The sequence below is a fragment of the Nannospalax galili genome, unplaced genomic scaffold, assembly GCF_000622305.1.
Source record: "Nannospalax galili isolate Female #2095 unplaced genomic scaffold, S.galili_v1.0 scaffold139, whole genome shotgun sequence".
NCBI lineage: Eukaryota > Metazoa > Chordata > Mammalia > Rodentia > Spalacidae > Nannospalax > Nannospalax galili.
This window is the reverse complement of record NW_008345884.1, coordinates 3,644,884-3,667,207: the sequence shown is the minus strand read 5'-3', so window position 1 is coordinate 3,667,207 and position 22,324 is coordinate 3,644,884. Positions and strand designations below refer to the sequence as shown.

Here is a 22,324-nt window from a genome sequence, read left to right as displayed (position 1 = left end):
AATTGACATTACCAGATGAAGACATTACCAAAAGAAGAATCTCTCACTAGTAGAAAGAACCTCTCCAAAAGAAATGCTAAAGGGAGCCCTTCATGCCTCAGGGAAACAACACGATTCTATCTTCAGAAATGGAGAAAGAGCTACAAAAACGGTTACCATCTGGGTGAATAGAAGACTACCTCCTCTTCAATTCTTTAAGGGATGCATGAGTGTTGAAAGCAAAAAGCCTAAATGTGGTAGGATTTCCGCTGTCTGTTGGTGTAACACAGGATCACTACCACACTCCTCAGACAGAAAGCATGAAGGAACTGATGTCATTGTCCAGCTTTAGCATTTTACTTGAAGCAATGAAATATTAAACTTGGACTGGGCCAAGTTCTCACCCCTTTCTAGAGAGCCTTGAATTGACCTTGTTCATATCCCTTTATTGTTTGTAGCTCCTAAAAATAACTGTAGAATGTTCTGGGATGCAGAATCATGAGAGAGCAGTCTGGATTCTGTTTTAGTTACCTCTAGAAACAAGGTGTCCTGAGTCATATGTCTCCAGGGTATAAAACCCAGGTCTGGCTGATTTCTTAGGTCCCTCAGCTGTAGTACAAGTGGGAGACACAAGGAGAATTGCTCTGGCAGCTTTCTGAGGGCTGGGGGATTGGCTAGCAAGGAATGGAGGCTTTTGTTGTGCATGGGTGCCAGTGTGTAGGTGACCAATCCTCTTTATTTAACTTGTGCATATATGTTCTATCTCAGTGAACACAAGCTGATAACCAATGAACAAGATCCAGTGTGGCAGACCACACCTTAAGGGCTAAGTGGGAAGGGCAATGTCCCATTTCACCTCTAACCCAAGTGGAGATGTCAGCCTGGAGGCATAGGACCTGGGTGTGGTTGGAGGATTTGTGGGGAAAGAAAGACAGTGAGTGGAACATAAGTCCCCCCCCCAACATAAACACACATGCATACACACATGATGATGTAAATGTGCTGGCTACATGAATGAGACTAGAGGAGAAAATGTGGAAACAGACCCAAGAACTAGAGTTATGGATGGCTGTCAGCTACCATGTGGGTGCTGGGAATCAAATCCAGGTCCTCTGTAAGAGCAACCAGTGCTCTTAACTTCTGAATCATCTCTCTAGCCCTTACTTTCAAACAACAGACTTCTTATAGCATGCCAAAAGCCAAGACCATATGAGCTGAAAGTCAAAGGAATATCCCAGAGAAAAAAGTAGTTGACCCTGACTCACCCATGAATAAAAAGGAGGCCCAGTATCTGGTGAGTTTCTTTGGGTGATATAGATAGCATATATCCAACCTGTGTCATTTTGGCCCTCTAACTCAAGGTGATAAAGGTACTAATGGAGCCCTGTGCAACAGGATGCCTTGGAAGCCATTTAGCAAGTTGTGGTCGAGCCCTCACTTTCAGAACCTTTAGAACCACAGATATCCAGAACTTTGCACACTAAGTAGAGTGTGGCAGCAGAAAACCACCACAAAGTTACCGCTCAGATTTGGGGCATGGACATTGTCCTCCCATCCTTGCTTTCTTCCCTTCTTCTAGGGTTTCACTATATTATGCAGACTGGGCTCCAACTCATTATCATCTCCCTCATCATCCCAAGTGGCTGAGACTGAAGGCATTGGCAATGCTTTGCGGGCTGTTGGGCATGGTCTCTGGAGACCATCAGTGTCTATTATTTCAGTGTGTTAGCTGTGTTCTTAAGGTGTTTTTTATTGATGGAGTTGGCCGATTAGTCCTAAATTACTATATTTCTATAAATTTTTGCTTTACCTATTTTGAGGACTTTTTGATTACCTTCATATCTAAAATTACTATTATTCTGTGGGCTAATAGTCAGACACACTGCACTGATGGTTCATCAGCTCAGATCCCGAGATTCTGCATTCCAAAGCTCTAGGTGACAGATGCTCCCGTCCACAGGCAACATGCTGACAGCCAGATTCAAAACCCTAAAACCAACCTTGGCAAGTTCAGCAAGCATGTGTTGTGCAGCTCTCTAAACAGAATGAAGCTCTTTTAGAAATTAATGACAAAAAGACAGAAAATTCTTCTATTTAGAAAATTTATAATATAAAGAATCCATGAATTAGGTTATAGATAGAATCTGGATCATACATAGCTCATTAAAGTGAAAGTACAACCATTGGCCGAGTGTGGTGGTGCGCACCTTTAATCCCAGCACTCGGGAGGCAGAGGCAGACGGATCTCTGTGAGTTCAAGGCCAGCCTGGTCTACATAGTGAGTTCCAGGACAGCTGGGGCTACAGGGAAACACTGTCTCATGAAGACCAAAAAAAAAAAAAAAAAAGAAAACATAACCATGTCAAAACTTACTGGATTGTTTTGGATACCCAAACTGATGTTTCAATGGAGATTTTTGGCTTTTCATATTGTATTTAAAGGAGCATCAGACCAAATTCAAGAAGGTAGAGGAAAACAGGTTATGGCAGTAGAGTGGGAATTCAATGAGCATAAAAGTGGTATCATAAAACAGGGTATTTTAAAGGCAAAAAATGGCTTTAAAAATAAGCAAAATAGTTAAACTTGTAAGGGCCCACACAAACAATACAGGGAAGAGTCACAGGATCAAATACAAGGTCCTCAGGCAATTGGAACATAAGAGGAAACACCACTTAAAAGCCTACAGCAAAACATTCAAGAAAAAGTGTCCAATACGGAAGGTCAGAAAGATCCATTATATGGGTAATCAGACTTTCTAAAACCAGGAACCAATGGAAGGAACTGACAAGCCGTTAATCTTACCTTCCAATATGGTAGATTCTTGAATAAATACTGAAAACTCTAATCCAATAAACTTTCTGAAAATTATTTGCAGGCACATATTGAAAGAACATACCCTGTTACTGACAATATCAACCCAAAATGGACAGCACATAGACAAACTACAGTACAATTACTGGATTTTAAACAAAAGAAATCCCATGGCATCCAGACAGAAAGACCAATTGTGTAATAATAGAAATACATGGTCAGTAGCATTAGGACTGCATCAGCCTTCTGTATGCCAGCAGGGGGTGGAGTAAGGGACTCAAGGGAGAAAATGTATGTTAAATTACTTTATACCTAGTCAAACTGACTTTTAAATACAAACACCAGGGGAGTACTGGTCCATCAGCCCTTTCTGAAGAGCAAACTTTAAATAACCAGAATGTGCAAGCAAGCATTTGCATAAGAAATAATGGTGAACATTAAAAATACAGTTAATCATCAAAAAGATCTAACAGTCTCCAAAGCGGGAGAATATGAATTATAAAATGAGAGCAAAGAAAAATGAAGAAAATGTATGTTAAAACATGAACTATTTTCAAAAGTTTCTCTAGTGGTCATAGCTCAAAAAACATAAAGAAGTATACTTGGGAAAAATTTTAAAACTTTATGAACAAATGTTAATTAACAAAGACCTAAAGAAATATTAAATGTCTGTGCATAGGAAGACTTAGTAATACAAAAGTATTGATTTATCCAGGGACATTTGTAGATTTAATACAAATCCAAAATACCAGCAGAGGTTTTCATAAAATTTGATAAACTGATCTTCAGCTCTATATAAAAGGACATGATGCTTTATATAGAAGGGCATGACACGTAGAGTAACAAGGATACACCTGGCAAAGAGCAGGGAGGGGGACTTACTGCAATCAAGACTCAACTGTGGTCAAAGTTCCTTAAATTAGTGGGCTATTCTTGCAGGGAATAGACAAACTGTCCAGCGGCATTAGAATGCTATGACACCATTACATTGTCATAAGAATGAGAGTTGGCACGTTAAGTCAGTAGGGAAATAAGAGCTATTCAATGAATAGGAATGGATAAAGGGTTATTCTAAGGAAAACTCAGTGTTATATCCCTACTTTATTTGATATGCAAAAGTCAGTACCAGATGGAACCCAGATTTACTTTTTAAAAAAATCTTTAAAACTCTTAGCAAAAATTGTGACTATATTTCTGACCTTGACCTTGGAATAGGAAAGTATTTCTTTAAAGGATGTAGGTATAGTTATCTATGTTAAAACTGAAATCTTTTGTTTGTCAGTAGGCAAGTAAGAAATGAAGAGCTACAAACCCGGTGAAGATATCAGAAACAGAACAAAAGGTCAGCATCAAGAATAGATGAAACACTCTTATAAACAAGCCAAAGGAAAATGGACAGATAATACGAACAAGCGTGTCGTAAAAGATAAAACAGATGTGTCCAGAGTATAAGAAGAGATATTGAGCCTCATAACCATCACGAAATACCATTTTGTGACCATTCAATCAGCAAAAATAAAAAGTGATCATACAAAATTGGGGAGAACGAGTAAATCCATAGGGCGGGAATATAATGGGATGACCATAAGAGAAACATTCAGGTAGTCTGTGAATCCATCAATTCCACAGATATATACACAAGAAAATAACTGTAGATGTGTATGGACACATATAAGAGTTCTAATATTAATTAAAACTGTATCCCATGTGAAATGTGATAAAATTTGAAATCCGCTGAAAGATATGAATGAAAAAAATATTGTGTATTTGCATGAAGCACTGTATATAATACAATGAATTGACTACAGAAATGTTCCCTAATATGAGCACATCTTACCACCTTAATATTATATAAGTAATTACTAGATTGTTATATATGGATCGATGTCCTTAATATACACTAAAGTCAAAATGTCCCATATCTTTAGAGCTACATAAGAAATGAGAACACCCACCCACACATCTATCTATACACAATTTAAAGGCATGATATGTTGGATATAAGAGTGGGGAGGCTGTGGGATACAACAGGAAGTAAGTAGATATCTGAGTGCTAGTTTTGAAGTTGGTTAGTGAGCTCATTGATGCTTGAGATGTGATCAAAACAATTACTTAGGGATACATACATCCATGAGGGTGTGAGCAGACAGAGATAAAGTTTAACTTTTACTTAGGCTATGAATTAGGCCCAAATCTATTGCAATGTTTCACTGGATCATAGTCTATAAAATAGTTATGTGAGTGGCCACCATGATCTGTGACAACTGTGTCTCACCTCGATGAGTCAGGTGAAAACTGACGCTGACACTTCTCGTCCTTAAATAATTTTTAGCTATGAGTGTGAAGTTATATATTTCCTGAGAATCATCAGTGATTTGCCAATCACATGAGCTTTTGTTACAGAGTTTTCTTCTTCCAGAGAACCTAAAAAAAAACAAAAGAAGACACCAAAGACAGGATTTAAATACTTTTACCAAAGCAGATATATCCCTAACCCTTGAGACTTTCAAACCACACAATTCATTGATCTGTCACCAATATACCATCAATTAAAATATAATTTCGATGAATTTTCTCTATGGGATGGAATGTATTAACAATAAATTTCTGACTCCCCCTTCTGGGTGATGAGAACATTAATCTACTTTGAATATTCTTGAAAAATTAAAAGAAAGCCACATCATCAGATAAGACTATTTTAACACAAAGATACATCATTAACTGTCCTTATTTTTATGTATATGTTCTTTAAAAACACCTCAGGTAGAAGGTACTATACACTTGTAATCACTTCAAGATTTCCTTGTGATCCCGCAGGGAGTTTTGAAATATATGTACACATTTTCTACAACGTCTTGGTGGAGCTTTCTTTGTGCAGTCACACACATGCATTTTTCTTTTTAATGAAGCAGAGTTAGAGATTTTATTAAAGATGAATTTTAATATAGGTCGACCCACAAAGGTTAGGAGAAAGAGAGGTGCTCGGAAGAAAGTTATACATACCCAAGAATAAGAGTGTAAGCTTCTCTTAGAGGGAATCACCTGTCACAGGATCTTAAACAAGGAAGAACCTTCCGATGATGTAACCAGAGCTAACTTACGATTCAAATAAAGTGTAGTTTTGGGGAGGTTGTTGTTTCCAAGCCAAAGCCGTATCTACCCCAGGTTCCCATATACAGTTTAAAGTCTTGAAGTCTTGAGTTTCACAAGAAAAGTTCTTGGGTTCTTCAAGTACTTCTGTCCATAAGGAAAAAAAAAAGAAAGAAAAAAAAAGATGAAAGAGATAATTAAGCCATTCTATTGAATAACTAGTCAAAAGAAAAGCTCTGTTTGTGAGTCCCCCAAACAATGAAGGGATCATAAAGGTGGAAATCAGCAATCTACAGCCTCAGAAAGGCACATTTCAGGGGCTTCAACACCACCCCGCCCCCTCGCTGTGTTCTCTGTTTTCTGGGGTATCTTGGGGACAAGCAGTTAGTGCTGGGCAAGTGGCTGGCATTGGTCCATCTGAAAGAGGATGTGTGTGTCCCCAGTACTGGGTGGTGTCCCATTTTGGGTGTTGTGGCTTATAGAAAGCCCCAGAATGTCAGCCAGTCAGCCAGACTTTGTGAATGGGTTAAATTGTAGTTGAAAGTAGTGCTCCCAAGAATGACAAAGCTCCCCTAAAATGTGGAGCCACTACTGTTCACAGGGACCGCAGTTCAGATGGCCTAGGTATCCAAGTCTGGAATAACCTCTTTGGCAACAGAGGAAGATGTCTCAGATATTGCCCTACTGCCTAGAGGGATACAAATCTCAAGAGCAAACACAGAAGACCATAGCACAGGCACATGTGACCCACAGAAAGATTAGCAAGCCCCCACTCCACTGAAAAAGGCCAAGGAGCTAATTTTCCAGAGTGAAGACAGTAACAGCCACCATTTGTAGAACCTCTGCATGCAGCTATCATGTTGGGGCCAGATGCTGTCCATGTTCATTGATTTTCTCAAACACCACCATCCCCATTCACAAATATAGCCAAGAGGATGGGTCCAGTCATGGGATGAGATCAGCCTAGGTCTCTGGACTTCTACCCAGTTTTCTTTCTGAGGTTGGCTGGCCTATACCCCATTCCTCCCTCCACAATTCTGAGCAAATTCTAGCACAGCTGAGGCAAAGCAAAATATTTTTGTAGTGGTTCGTGTCATGACCTGAAATTTCTCTTGTTTAATACTATTGGTTTCTAGGAATAAAGCTGTCAGCAAGGGCAAGGCAACAACAGGAAATCCTGGCAGTACTGCTTCTGGATATAACTTTCAGAATCTCTACGGGAAGTCTTTGTGAAACAGAAAATCAAGACTATGTACGAATATGTTTGTCTCCTGGTAAAGGAGATTCAAGGTACTTCACAGAAAATTAGAATAAAGAGGAAACGTCTCAATTACTTACTTGAGACAAAGAGAACAATACCATCTTCAAGTTTGGTATCTATGCTGTTACAAAAAAAGTTTGTCCCTGTGTCTCTAAAGAAAACAACATTATTCAAATTGAATATGGACACATGGGAATCAAGTTGTTCTCCAGGTATTGGTTTTTCTTGCAAATAACAAGACACATTATGCTGATTCCTTCCATACACAGAACAAATAGTGATGTTGGAGCCTTCTTCCACCAGTGGATCTTCAGGAAATACTAGCACTGTATTGGGTTCAAGAGAAACTGGTACTGCAAGACAAAAAGCTTTGGTTAGAAGCTTATTCAGAATTCAAGACAAACCCTTCCCACTCCCTGTCAGTAGGTAAGTCTACCACCTGGAGAAAATACCTGAAATTTCCACATCATTCCTGTGGCCTTTGGCTGGTGCAGACCAGTCCTTTCTGGTATTGTATTCAGAATTCAAGACAAACCCTTCCCACTCCCTGTCAGTAGGTAAGTCTAGTTTTATTCTACCACCTGGAGAAAATACCTGAAATTTCCACATTATTCCTGTGGCCTTTGGCTGGTGCAGACCAGTCCTTTCTGGCATTCTTCCTAGTGTCACATGGTACCACTCTTCCAGCCAAAGTAGCACTACTGTTACCACTTTTGGTTGTTATGCTGGTGCTGGTGTTGGTAGCTGATCTCTATAGAGTAACCCCCCCACCACACACACACATGCAGAACACCGTGGTGTCTGTTATGTCATCCTAAAGACCTTCCAAAAGTGGGATAGGTAGGAACTCTGAGTTTTCTCAACCTGTCAGTGGAAAATCCACATTCAGGTCTACCAGGCCTGCTATAATGGCTAATCTCAATTGCCAACCTGATGAGATCTAGAATGGTCTGGGCAATGAGTATCTGGGCATGCTGGTGAGCGACCATCTTGATTAGGTTACACGAGATGGGACGATCTTCTCATTGTAGGTGGCAATAGTCCCTGGATGAGATCCTGGACTGTATATAATGTACAAAGCAAGCTCAGCACTAACATTTCATCACACTCTGCCTCCTGATTATGGATGGCACATGACCAGATGCTTCAAGCCCCTACCATCTAAACTTCTCCACAAAGATGAACTATACCTCTGAACTGTGAGCCAAAATAAATTCTTCGTCCCTTTAATTGCCTTTGTCAGGGAATTTTTGTTGCTGTTGTTGTTGTTGTTGTTTTGGTCTTTTTGAGACAGTGTCACTCTGTAGCTACAGATGGCCTGGAACTCACTATGTAGACCAGGCTGTGTTCAATCTCACTGGAGAGTCTCCTGCCTCTACCTCTGAAGTGCTGGGATTAAAGGCATGTGTCATTATGCCCAGCTTGTTTTAATTTTTTGAGACAGGATCTCTTGTAGCCCTAACTGGCCTGGAACTCACTAATGAGACCGGCTGGCCTTGATCTCATAGAGATCAGTCTGCCTCTTGAGTGCAGAGATTAAAGGCCTGCACCACCATTCCCAGGTCGTGTTGGGGTATTTTAGCACAGCAACAGGAAAAGTAACTAAGGCACATGCCCAGCTCCCAAGACAGGTATCTCTCCATCAGACCAAACCATATCACCTCTCCTCAAAAAGCTGCTCATTCAACCCTCATCTCCTCTTCTTTATGACCCACTGACCCATCAAAAACCTCAGGGCTCTCCTTCTTTAAAGAGTTCCCTCCCTCCTGCCACCTTCTCCAGCCTTTCCTTAGAGGTGGCCTCCTTGATGGAGCTGTGGTTACCAGCTGCTCAGGCTTTCCTACCCCACCTCATTCTTTAGCCTGCTGCAGACTGCCTGGCCACCTACCAGGCCACTAGAAATTGCCATCACTGACATCACCTGTGCCAAGCGGCCTGTGCACAGCTATTGGGCTTTGAAGATCTCAAGATGATTCTACTGTGCAATCCTGAGAACCAGAACTCTGAGGGTCAGATTTTCCATTTATTATTGCATTAGTTTTGAAATTACAGTTTTGAGAAATCCAGCCCACTATATCAAAGTTGTTTATAACATGACTATTTCTTTCTCTCTTAGTATTCTTGTTTGGTTTGAAATAGGCTCTCACTATATAGTCTAGGTTGGCCTTGAACTCACTGTATAGTTCATCAAGCTAGCCTTGAATTTATAACTCTTACTCGACCTTCCTGAATACCGGTATTATAGGCATATGGCAACATGCTTGGCTTTCTCACTATCTTTTTGATCTCTTTTATCCATGTATATGTGTCCCTCTTTCAGCAGTAAACTATAGTGGTTAATAACGTGGCCTTGCACGGGCTCTTGATGTTCCCTCGACTTCACTTTCTTCAACTGGGAAGCAGGAAAAAGAATAAAGTCTATTTCATAGGACTAATGTGATAGCTAAATAATGTCTACTGTTTAAAATAGTGGAATGTAGATTTAATTCTGTTATTATTATTAATCTACACACTAAGCTACTCTTGAGTTAATAGGTTTCCAGTTTGAATGAATAAATCTGCATAAATACTTGGCAAAGGAATGATTGTACTGGCAGAATTCATATAACATGGCAGGGTGCAGAGTAAGATGCCTTGCTATAGACCTGGCCTGCCCAGAGCATGAGAAGTTAGAATCTGCTCTAAAGTTTACTTACAAAAATGTTAGATGATCAAAACTAAGGGATATTTAAAACACATTTGTCCATAATTTCATCCCTGGAATGAAAGCTGTTTTCCTTTTCCCATGTGTCTCCCCTCCTCTAGGTGGAGGATTGGAAACTACAGTCCATGGGCCAATTCAAGATGACCATGTATTTGTGTAAATAAAGTTTTATTGGAACACAGCCACCACTGCTTCCTTACATATCATCAAAGGCTGCTTTCTGAAGACAGAATTAAGTGACAAAGTTACACAGAGACTGCCAGGTCCTTCACAGAAGAAGTGAACCAATACCTGCTCCAAATGTGTACACATTTTGTACTGTTTTCATGAAAATACATACACAATTGATGTTCTACTTTGTTCATTTAACATTTAAAGTAAATACATTTTATATTTTGGAAAAATGGATGCAAAATTATCTGAATTGCCTAATTATCTCAATAAGGATGTTCACAGGTAAAATTTCAGACATCTAGGGTATGATGAAGAATTTAAAAACTGTGCTTTATAGTTTCTTTTGATCAAAGGAAAAAATGTCTGTATCAACCTAGGGTCCTTCTAAGGAAACATCTACTAGTTAATTACTGACCCCTGAGTAACAGTAAACCTGTTTATTCTTGTGACCACCTCCACTTCTTACTATGAGCTTCCTGCCAGGAACTCCAGTTGCTCCAGGAACTCTGTAGGAGGAACTTATCATCATCCACCATGCCCCTTATTCTTAAGAAGTATTTTACACATTCCAAAGGGATGTCAGGTTTCCAGTTCCAGTGCATAACTTGATTCCACTTCACAGTGGTAGTGTAATTCACCTAAAAGTAAAGGAAATATTTGGAAATATACAGCCATTATGTCCTGGAAAATAAGCTTTCTTAAATTATTCCAAAGGACAAGCTTCTACACCTAATCAATTCCAGAAAGTTTGTAAGTGAAGTCCATTCCTGACGAACTGAAGAGTTCCTCTTCTGTCCCCTTACTCTGGTGTCTTAGCAGTGGACAGATACGGCCTCTTTTCCCTTCAATCCCTATTCCTCTTTCATTCTAGGGGGCCACATGGAGAAAGTGAAGAGAAAAGAAAAAGGCACTCAAGTCTTGCAGAAAGATCCTAGACAGGTACTGGTCACAGAGAACCCACTATGAAAATTCTAGAAACCTAGTGAATTGAGTCATCCTTAAAAAGTAAGTAGGTACTTTCAAATATTTGTTTTAACCAGGGTCAGATCAGGTCAGCCAAATCTAACAGTACCAACAAGGCAGTCCTTCGTGGCACCCCAGGAACACCAGAATCTCTAGAAGCCAATGGATTCTTCTTCCTGTCTGTCTTGTTTTTCTAGCTCATCTTTTCAGATGTTGTGGCCAGATGGACCACACCACTCCACTGAGTTCTGTCTGTGGGAATCTTAGGCCCTACAGATGTCAATCAAACAGAATTTCTTACAATGATCTTTGGAGAGTCTGTCAGGCTGAACTTGGCCTTAATCTTTCTAAGACACTGGCATCTCCATTCTCAAATGTAGTTGTCTCCAATGGTAGCATTACATCTTACTCTGCCTTTCAAGGCCTCTGTAACCTGCCTCCCAATAATGCCTCTTGATGGTATCTTCTCTTTGGACCCAGTGGTTTACCCAACACTTCTGAGATTGTTCTGTCACTTTAGGATCTTCTCATGAGGTATTCCCGATTTAGTGTTCCTCACTCTCCATTAGGAATTAATTGCATTCTTGAGTCCCAGATCATACTCTAAATCCTTCGTGAAGAATTTGTTGCTGTTGTTGTTCATTTCAGTGTTGGAGACTGAACCTAGTGGTTAACACACACATGCTAAGCAAGAGCTCTATAGCAGAAGTGTACCCAGGTTTCTAGGAAGCCTTCCTTCTCCTTCCTTCAACTTCCTCCATCTCCACCTCCTACAAAGCCCTCCTGCATCCTGTGTCCAGTGGCTGGAGCAGGGATCCTGTTTTCTTCTTTTGTTTCCCATAGCTCCAGGAACTCATTCTCCACAGTGTGCCCCTCCAGACTCTTCCCTTGCCTTCATGCCCCACAGCTGGGAGCTGAAGACCCCAAACATTATGCATTTCCTGGAGAAGCTAGTGTGAGTCTGTACCCATGTACCCAAAGGCAAATGACAAGTCCTCAGTGATGGTAACCACATGTCACACATGCGGGCAGCAATTCTGAGGCCTCCCTCCCTTATGCTTGTGCCCTGTCCAGGTCACCAACCTTAAATCACATACACAGCAAAGTTCACAGAGCCCTGGAATTTTTCCTACCCTGCTCCACTCAGGTAGATTTAACTGTATGTTTCTTTAACTCTATGTAGATATGTAATTTTTAAACATTAATATTTTACTTTGGCCAGGTGTGGTGGTGCACGCCTTTAATCCCAGCACTTGGGAGGAAGAGGCAGGTGGATCTCTGTGAGTTCCAGGCCAGCCGGGGCTACAGGGAGACCTTGTTTCAAAATAACCAAAACCAAGTTTTTGTTTTGCTCATTATTTTATTTTGTTCTTAGATCATAAAGTATATTTTATCTGTAAGTTTTATGATGCTAATTCATGAAACTTTCACTATTTAATGAGCAATCTTGAGGCTTTTGGTTAAAGATTTTTAAACTGAAAAGCAAATACTAAACAATAAGGAAAAAAATGGAATTAGATCAATGATGGTGACCCCGCCCCATACCGTCAGCAGGGCATAGATTTGAGTTTACCTCTTGCATCTCCCTCAAATCCAGCCCCTCTCTCACCGCATCACTGGCCTGGCCAGTCCTTGCAGCCCAGGTCCTGTTGGCCACACTGCCCTCCGCCAGTCCTCTCAGCTTCTCTCCAACAGACAGTTAACTAAATGTCCCTTTAAAAACTACATCACACCTTACCACTCCCTTCTTTCTTACTGTTCTTAGGACAAGCACAGCCTGAGTGTTCTCCCCATGGCTCCCAGTGGTCTTATGCTGTGCCCTCCTGTCCCAACCTGTCTCTATGTGCTCAGCTACACACTGCATCCTGCCTTCAAACCTGGCAGCTCCCCAGCATCCCACTCTCAGGGCCTCTAATAGTACATGTTGGATCATCCCAGAGATCTTGTCTCTTTCATGCTAAATTAACTTCAACTCTCCTTTCATATCTTGATTCAAAGAATCCTTCATCTAAACTGTGGGACTAAATCTGACCTAACCCCACCACTCACTAACGACCTCTACCCTCCACACACATTTAACATTCCATTTGTGTGCTCAGCACTGAAATTCCCCAGGCCTTGTACAACACCTGACTAAGGCCCGCAGTCTAACACTGACCTGAGTAATGTAGTCACTTCATTAATATGCAATGGATCATGTTTCCCCCAGACACTGTGGATTCTCTCCGGCCTCAATTTATGCTCTGTGCTCTTTACAACTGTGTCAATGAAGGACATAAAACTTTGAATGTATCAATTCAGTGATTTTTATAAAAAAATATTGTGAGGAATTATCTTTGGTCTATTTTCACTCATCAAAGTGGCAAGTTGAATTTGGCCCTTGTGAACATTATGAGGTCACAGAAATTGGCATGTACACAGGCATAGAAATCTGTCTGAGGTCACTGATTCATTGCTGAGACATGAGTCCTAGCCTCGATGACTCACACTCCAGGTCTCTGTCCAAGCCTGAGCTGCTATTCTGCCTTCTCCTGCCACTGACAAAAGCATACAGAAAATGCCTGGGAGAGAAGAGCAGAGAAGAGCAGGATCACTGTAGGGTGGCTCTCCACAAGGCTCTGTGCTGCCAGCACTGTCTAGGAGGTGTCCTCGTCTAGCTATGAGCACCTGGGTCAATGAGCTTTTCCACTGGCTTGTTGGGAGCACAATGATCTGAAAAGCTGAGTCTCAAGCTTCCCCCTTCAGCATGAGTGACACTGCAGTGCCTGGTTTGTATGCAGGGAAAGGACAGCATTGTCCAGACAGAAGCAGCTTCTCTCCCTTAACAGAGAAGGTTCCCATGTCGCTCCTTAAATTAACTTCAGGCACAGGAGAGTGAGACAAGGGCTTCTCTTGGCCACAGCATGTGGCAATGTCCCCTGTCTGAGCATGGGGGTGAAGAATTATACCCCCTGCCTGCTGCATACTAAACCACACACAGATATCTGTGCCCTGGTTTTCCTCATTGTTGCAGTGAGGCTGGGTTTCCTGTTTTGAGTTCAGTGCAATAAATGGATGGGGCAGAACCTTGTCTTTTGGGGTCTTGAGCCCTCATAAAATTATAGAAATAACTTTCACAGGTTGCTTTCCCTTGCAAAGAGACTACGTTAGGTGAATCGACTAGGAAAACAGATTTAAGAAAACAAATAATGGAATCCACTTGGTCTATGGCTAGCACTACTTACTTTTTTACTGACATGACATAAATATGAACTGTCTTTTTGAGAAATACAGAATAGGATGCCTTATTCTATGGTTAATGTTATTTTTGTTATGGTGTTACATGCTAATTTTCCTAAATTCCTCCAGCACTTTTCCCAACCACTCTTAGTCTCAATAAGACCTTTGCTGAATGTTTCCCTGGGCCTAAATCACCAACCAGTCTATCCATCAAAATCATAAAAATCAAGTTTCCTATCATGAGGTGGAATGCTGGGCAGATGTGCTGATGGTGGGAAGTAGATAGCTAATTATACATGGACATTTCTATGGTGATGGTACACATTCAACTGCTACCATTGTATGAAACTGCCCTTTGAGAAGCTAGGTTATAGACCTAGTATAAGCCCTAAAGGATGGAATCAGCATTGATTTATTTTAGGCCACTTGCTCAGACCTCAAGTGTAATAAAGGTTATGGAAAGGAACTGAAGACTTTAACATTAGTGGCTTAGGCTCCACTGAAGGGACTGGCATTCTAGATTCCTGTACATCCCCTGTTTGAGAAAAGGGGCACTTGGATGGGGCTGACAGAGGTCCTCAGCTCGGTCCTCTGTGTCCTTTATCTCCTGGAGATTTCTAAGGTGCCTTCAAGGACAAAACATTCTACTGCCCTTAAATATCCCATGACAATATGTAACCCTTATGATCAACGTGCGCAAAGGGACACAGATGAGGATGTGTCAGACATAATAGACACATCCATCATTTGAAGCAAGATGAGTGAAAATATGTCTTAAATAATTCAAACTGAAAAAAAAATAAAGGATTTTCTTTTGGTTGCTTGGTCATTCTTTTTTTTTTTTTTTGGTTTTGTTTGCTTTTTATTGTTATTTTTGTTTTTTTTTCTGAAGCAGGGTCTCATGTAAACCAGGCTGTCCTTGAACTTGCTCTGTAGCAGAGGATGACTTGAACCCCTGATCCTTCTGTCTGTATATCCCAAGAAGAATTTTCTTAATTTTGATAGAAACCTCACATTTGAGGAAAGAGATACTAAGTTACTTTCCAACGTAGGACACAGAAAACCTCATGTCAGCTGATCTGTATGCTGTGGAGCTTGTACCTCTGTGCATTTCAGCACAGAACAAGTAAAGCAACTCCCAAGAAGTCTCACTGATGAGAAAAAGATTGGTAACTCATTACATCTTATCTAGGAAATCTGCTGGAGGACAGAGAAGAAATGACAAAGAGGAAAGAGATGGCTGGTCTTCATGAACATGTGGATCCAGTATTCACAAGGATGGAACCAATGACTCTCACTGGGTAGAGAGTAGAACTGGGAAGACAATCTGTTTTCTTAATGTAGCCTTTAAATGGAAGAGGCTGTATTACTCTGTCTTGTATGTTCTCTTGACTAAAAACACAGGAATGCAATTGTTTAGGAAAACAGTTTTGAGTGGTAGATGTTTGCATAATGAGATCTCTTGGATTTTATAAAAGAAAAATTGTGACATGAGAAAAAAAATTTTAAATAGAAAGTAAAAAAAAAAAATACTTACCACCTGTATCACATTGGATGTTTTGATTCTACTGATCTCTATCTGGAGCATCATTTTTAATTCCTGGTGATGAGCAAGGTTTGGGACAGTCCATTGTAAATTCACTTGCTGCGGTTTAGAAGAGGTGGAAACATTCTGTACCTCGGGAACCAACTGGATAGGTTCATCAAAGACTGAAAGACCGAAAAAAAAAAAAAAAAAAAAAAAAAGGCATGAGACAGCATTCAACAGGAGCATGTCCAAACAACCACAGATAGAGCAGATGCTGTTCAATATGTTCATTGATGAGCTTTGGAAAAGACTGTTCATGAGTACATCCTAGAGCCAGATACTCTGAGAAGCTGGAAAGGAATTTAGAAGTTACATCAACAGAGGAAGAAATTAAGACCTTTATGAATGAGAGAACTTGCTCAACAACACAGAACAAGTTAATAAGCTGGTAAACAGTTAAACAAAGTATCTTATTGAAAAAAGACTTTAAGTTTATTATAAGGTATGAAGTTCTCTGGGTAGAAGCCCAGGAGTGAAACAGCTGGGTTTTATGGTAATTCTGTTTTTAACTTTTCTGAGGAAACTCCAAACTGATTTCCATAATCTTTGTACTAATTTGTACTCCAACAGCAGTGAATAAGGATTCCTCCATCTCCACATCCTCTCCAACATCTTTTGTTGGATTTCTTGATGACAGACTTCCTGACTGGGGTGAGGTGCTATCTCCAAGTAGTTTTGATTTGTATTTTCCTGATAACTAAGGATGTTGAACACTTAAAAAATTTATTGAATTTTTGCAATTTTCATGCAATAAAGTTTGATGGCATTTAGATCCACTGCCCTCTCTGCACCTCCCTCCATGCCCCCCACCCCTCGTCTAATTCAATGAACTCTCTTACACACAACACAGCTTATAGAGTATGATCCGTGTTCCCCAATGTCCATCCACTGGGCCCATGAAGAGCCCTAACCCTGCAAGACACTGTCTTTCTTTCTCCCAGTAGCCATCAATTGCCAAAAGTTCCCTAGGTTGGGTTGGAATTTCTTATCCATTTCCCTGTTTTAGGACTTTGTCTGATTTGAGCTTGCATAGGACTTCTGCATGTTGTCACCCTTGCTGTGAGTTCATATGAATAAATGACCAGCTTTCTGGAAAACTCTATTTCCCTGTAGTCATCCACACAATGATCTCTGAGCCTTGGGAGGCAGAGGTTTGAAATAGCTGTCCTATTCAGAGATAAGCACTCTGCGGTATAGGAAACCAGGATGCCAGGCCCTGGGGTGAGGTAAACCTAAAACTTATAGGTCCAGGCTGTGTTCTCTGCCAAAGGGAGGGGCGATGAAAACAGTGGCTCTGATAATCCCTAGACTGGCAGGAGAAAGCAGCCTGGTCATAAAAGTGCAGGCTCCCTGCTCTGTGGGAGTCTTGGTCAACAACCCTTAGCTCATCTCCTTGTCCTGAACAAATAACTCAGCTATCCCTGGCTAAGAGATTAGGCCAAGTTAAAGGTTTACTCCTGAGTTAAAAGCTAAAAGTTCACCATGCTTTTAGCTCTAAGAAAGAAAACATTGTGGCCAATAAATTACAGGATGGGCATTGATAACCTTGAGTGTCAGGAGCCATGCTTGACTTAAGCATTGGAGAAAAGAAGACTGCCACTTTAAGGCCAATAAATTACTGGATGGGCATTGATAGTCTTGAGTAAAAGTTTAAGAATCCTTCTGGCACCAACTAACAGATTAAATGTCCTGTTTCTTTGTACCCTAAATCTTTGTATGTGACTGCCATATCCCATGTGACTGCTAGTTCCTTGGGATGTATAAAAACCATCTGAATTTTAAAATAAACTGGCCTGTTGGGAAGACACAGATCCTAGAGTTTATGACTCTGTCACCAATCAGACCCTCTGCCCCGAAGCCAGTAGGTCCCCCACTAAGCAAACCAAACCTGAGTCCCGGCACTGCAGCCTCTTGTTGCCTGCACATTGGCTGACTGTGGGTCTCTGTGTTAATCGCCATCTGATATACAAGGAAACTTCTCTGGTGGGAGTTAAGAGATGCATTCATCCTAAACATAGAGGTTGCGCTGAAGATTTGTCACTTAAGGTTAAGCATCTCAGACACTTATTTTCTGCATTTGATAAGTTCTGGAGCTCTGTAATAGTCTCCAACTGTTGCAAAAAGAAGCTTCTTTGATGCATATTTAGAATAAAGTGAGAAATTACATTGGTCTAGGAATGTGGCAAAAGTAGTAGTGCCACTTTTATGTTGGGGGTAATCAATAGCTCTCTAATTGGAATTAAGGCCTGCTTAATGGGAGGGAATGCATATGCAGTACTGTAAATAGCCAGACATGGCTGAACACTTTTTAGAACTGGTTATTGGTCATTTGTATTTCTTTCTTTCTTTCTTTCTTTTTTGAAAACTGTCTATTCAATTCATTAGCCCATCTATTGATTGGTAAAATTTTCATTTATTCCATTTATTTTTATATGTACGAGTATTTTGCTTGCATGTATGCGTAAGTGCACCATGTGCCTACAATGCCCAAAGACACCAGAAGAGGGTGATGAAACTGGAGTTATGAATGGTTGTTAGCTACCATCTGTGTATGGGAAACAAACCAAGTTCCTCTGCTAGAGTAGCCAGTGCTCTTAACTATCTATCCAGTCTCTTGATTGATAGTTTTATTTCCTTGGTATTTAATTTCTGCACTTCTTTGTAAACTTTTTAGCCTCTTGTCTGAGGTAAAGATTTTCTCCCATTCTGTGAGTTGTATGTGCTCTGCTAATCATTTCCTTTGCTGTGCAGAAACTTTCTCATTTCATTGAGTCTCATCTGTTGATACTTGTGGCTAGTCCCTGTGCTATTACTGTTCAGTAGAGATATTGAAGTGCCATAGAGATATTTGCATCCCTGTGTTTATTGCTGCTGTATTCACTCTAGTAAGAAAATGGAAGCAACCTTGTTGACCACCAACAGATAGGTGGGTAATGAAAATCTCACCCAGACATTAAAGGAATATTATTCAGCTCAAACGAAAAAAATGAAATCATAAAATTTCCAAGAAAATAGATGGACCTAGAAAGTATAATATTATGTGAGGTCATTCAATTCAGAGAGGAAAAAAAATAATGCTCTCCCTCCTCACATGTAGACTCTAGTCTATAATATATACGCATATATGTAAACAAGTGCCTGTGTGGGTATTCTATAACATTTAGAAAGGAGAACAACAGAGGGTAATAAATAGGCATACTAGTGAGTTCACATATATAGTCTACTTCATGGAAGTCCTTTGAATGTTCTCTCAAGATATAACACATTTTCACCACAAAATAAGTTCTTAAATGGGCAATGTCTACATGTGATTTCACAAGGGACTATTACCTTACTGGCAATTCTGAATTTTAAATTATGTTTTTTCATTGTTTGAATAGTTCTGTACACTGTACTTTCTTGTAAACACTAATAAACAGTATTATTTTATTCCTTAAAAATAAGATTTTAATTTTAATTACATGCATATGTGTGGGTATGTGCATGTGAGTGCAGCTGCCCTCAGTGTCCAGAAAAGAGTGTCTGATCCCTAGAGCTGGAGTTATAGGCAGCTGTGAGTCACCTGACATGGGTGTTGAGAACTAAACTCCAGTCTGCTGCAAAAGCTGAGCCATCTCTCCAGCCCAAACCAAAGTATCTTTACTGGACAATCTAACTGGTTTGAATCCATAACAGAGATGAACTAGGAGTATTTTTAAATCTCATATTTAAAAATTTTTTAAAATGAAAATGTGTTTTTGGAAAGTGAAGTTTCCACAGAGAGAGGGGAGTTGGACCCACCTTGACCATTGCTGACTCTACAAAACTAATCATGACTTTCCACGTAAGGGAGGGAAACACCACAGAGAATGGAAAGGAATTGTGTTATTGCCAATTCAACGATTTCAAAAGTTGAATTGAAGGGCCTGATATAAACTGGGGATGTTACAAAGCTTTTGAAATGATCAAGATTCCTCTAACAAAATCAGCTGGTGTCTGGTGACCTATGGTATGACAGATATCAACTGCTTAGCATTAATTTCTCTAGTTTTTTTGGGAATTGGCTCTAGTGATCTGATCTCCTTTGGCATTACATTTAAAAAGCAAGAAAGGGAGAGGCTTAGTAACTAAACATATGCTTAGCGGGAGGAAAGACCTAGGTTCAATCCCCAGCAGCCTCTCCCTCCTCAGAGGCAAGAAAGTATCGCTTGACAATAAAAAATAAGCAATCTCCAACACCTAAAGAGTTCCCAAAGCCCCAATGTGAATGTGCTACTTTTCTCATAGAGAAGTAAAAGCAAAAACAGTAGGGGCTGGAAAAATGGCTCAGTGATTAAGAGCACTGGCTGCTGGTTCAGAGGACTCCAGTTGGGTTCACAGCACCAACATAGCAGCTAACAACAGTTTGTAACTCCAGTTCTAGGGAATCCAATGCCCTCTTCTGGCTTCCAATAGCATTGCATGCACATGAGACACCTGACTACATGCAGGCAAAACACTCATACACATGAAATAAACTAATAAACCTTGAAAACACTGTATTCACTTAAGGGATTGTCCTCAGAAGGCAGAAGACTTCAGACAACAGATTCCTCAGAAGTGATACTAATAAGAACACCCACAAAATGAAAGGCAGTAGCCATTGAAACTTGCCCAATCTCTGTGATGGTTTTGCAAATGCAATGTGGCAAGAGTGAATGCTCAGTGTGGGCACCCTGACCTTGGGCTTGGCAATGAGTCCTTTGATATAACATGAAAAGTATAAGTAACAAAACAGATAAATTGAACTTCATCAAAATTAAAGTTTGTCCATCAAAGAGTGTTTCCAAGAAAGTAAAAACAAATCTATAGAATGGGAGAAAACACTTGCAAATCACATATTTGATAATACTGTAGTATTTAGAATATACAAAGAATGCTGACAAATCAACAACAGAAAAACAAAAGAATCAATTTTAAAATGGACACAAGACTTGGACATTTCTCCAAAGAAGAAAAATGAATTTCCAAAAACACATGAAAAGATGCTTAATATTACTTGTAATAAAGAAAATGCAAATAAAAATCATGATAAGTTATGAGATGAGATACCATTTCATACCCATGAAGAAGGCTTTAAAAATAAAAAATATGGAGCGGCTGGGCCTGCATGACCCACAGGCCTCCCTCCGACCCACAGGCCTCTCTCCAGGGTAAGTCGATTGCGTCCGCTTCGGGCCTTGACTCCCTCAGCCTCATTCACCCTCCCATCTCCCCAGAGGGTCTCTCCTCCTGGCCTGGGTCCTGTCCCATTCCTTGCCTTGGTGCCCCAGACACCACTGATTCCTGATCCTTTGCATCCTGTTCCTTCTCATGTCCCCAGAAGCACTTTGGGCCTGGCCCCGCCCTCACCACCCTCCGCTTCCCTGGACCTTAACACCTTAACAACCCACCAGCCTCTTTCCTGGACCCTGGGGCTGACCTTTCCCCTTCCTGATCCTTTGCATCCAGACCAAACCAGCTCCTCAGTGCATTCCCCAGGAGCCCTTGGGGCAGCTTCACGCCTCCATCTTCCTTTGTGTCTCGGGGTAGCATGGCCACCAGCTGTCCTAGACCAACATCTTTCTTGGAGCCTGCTCCCAGGCCAGTCCAACCCCCAAATTCCTGAGGCCAAAATCTTTCCTGGAGGGATCCAGACCTGAGAGCACCTGATCCTCATCTGACTTGGGCCTCTGTGGGAACTCCTGAAGACAAAAGCAATCTGGCCACTCCAACATAAAATCAAAAGAGAGAACCGGAAGCTTAGAAGAACCAGCTTTTCATGCCCTAAAACTAAACCACAAAGACAAATGAAGTTTAAAAAAGAAGCAGACCTAAACTTGAAAACTTGAGTCACACACAAGAATCAGAAACTACAAAAGAAATTCACAAGTCAAAATCACAGAGAAAAAATAATAAGATGAAAAACAAAAATAACATATCGCCACCAAGTACCAATAGTCCTCTAGAGGAGTACAATGAGAACCGTTAGAGATAATGCAGGATACGGAACTCACAAGAACAATTATAAACATGATAAAAGAATTCAGTGAATTTAAAGAACACACAAACAAAGAAATCAAAGAACTGAAGGAAGATAGGGATAAACTTCTGAATGAATTCAGAAAAGAGTTATAAATATTGAAGAATACTCAGGCTGAAATGAAGAAGGAAGTGAAACATGCAGTAAGCCAATTAGAAACGACAGGAGAAAGCCTCACCAATAGGATGAATGAAATGGAAAATAGAGTATTAAGACAGGAAGATAAAACAGAAGAAGTAGACCGCTCAAGCAAAGACTATGAAAAATTTTTAAAAATCCAAGAATGGAATATGCAGGAATTGTGTGACACCATTAAAAGGCCATACTTACAAATCATAGGCATACAGGAAGGAGAAGAACCCCAACATAATGGCATGAACCAGATCCTCAACAGAATAGCGGAAGAAAATTTCCCAAAATTAAAGAAAGATATGCCCATACAAATACAAGAAGTATATAGAACACCAAACAGACAGGACCAGAAAAGAAACACTT

At 40.4% G+C, this 22,324-nt stretch overlaps 1 protein-coding gene across 10 annotated transcripts in view; it reads right to left on the bottom strand.

Annotated features, from left to right (window-relative positions):
• Positions 1 to 22,324, bottom strand: part of Osmr (oncostatin M receptor) — a 70,224-nt gene that overhangs the window by 23,923 nt on the left and 23,977 nt on the right. For all 10 annotated transcript variants that reach the window (XM_029567797.1, XM_029567795.1, XM_029567796.1 and 7 more), the window contains 5 exons: positions 15,739 to 15,911; positions 10,486 to 10,657; positions 7,219 to 7,494; positions 5,892 to 6,027; positions 5,066 to 5,214 (listed from right to left, as the gene is read on the bottom strand). In XM_029567797.1, coding sequence (XP_029423657.1) covers positions 5,066 to 5,214; positions 5,892 to 6,027; positions 7,219 to 7,494; positions 10,486 to 10,657; positions 15,739 to 15,911 — 906 coding nt within the window. The remainder of the gene's footprint in view (positions 1 to 5,065; positions 5,215 to 5,891; positions 6,028 to 7,218; positions 7,495 to 10,485; positions 10,658 to 15,738; positions 15,912 to 22,324) is intronic.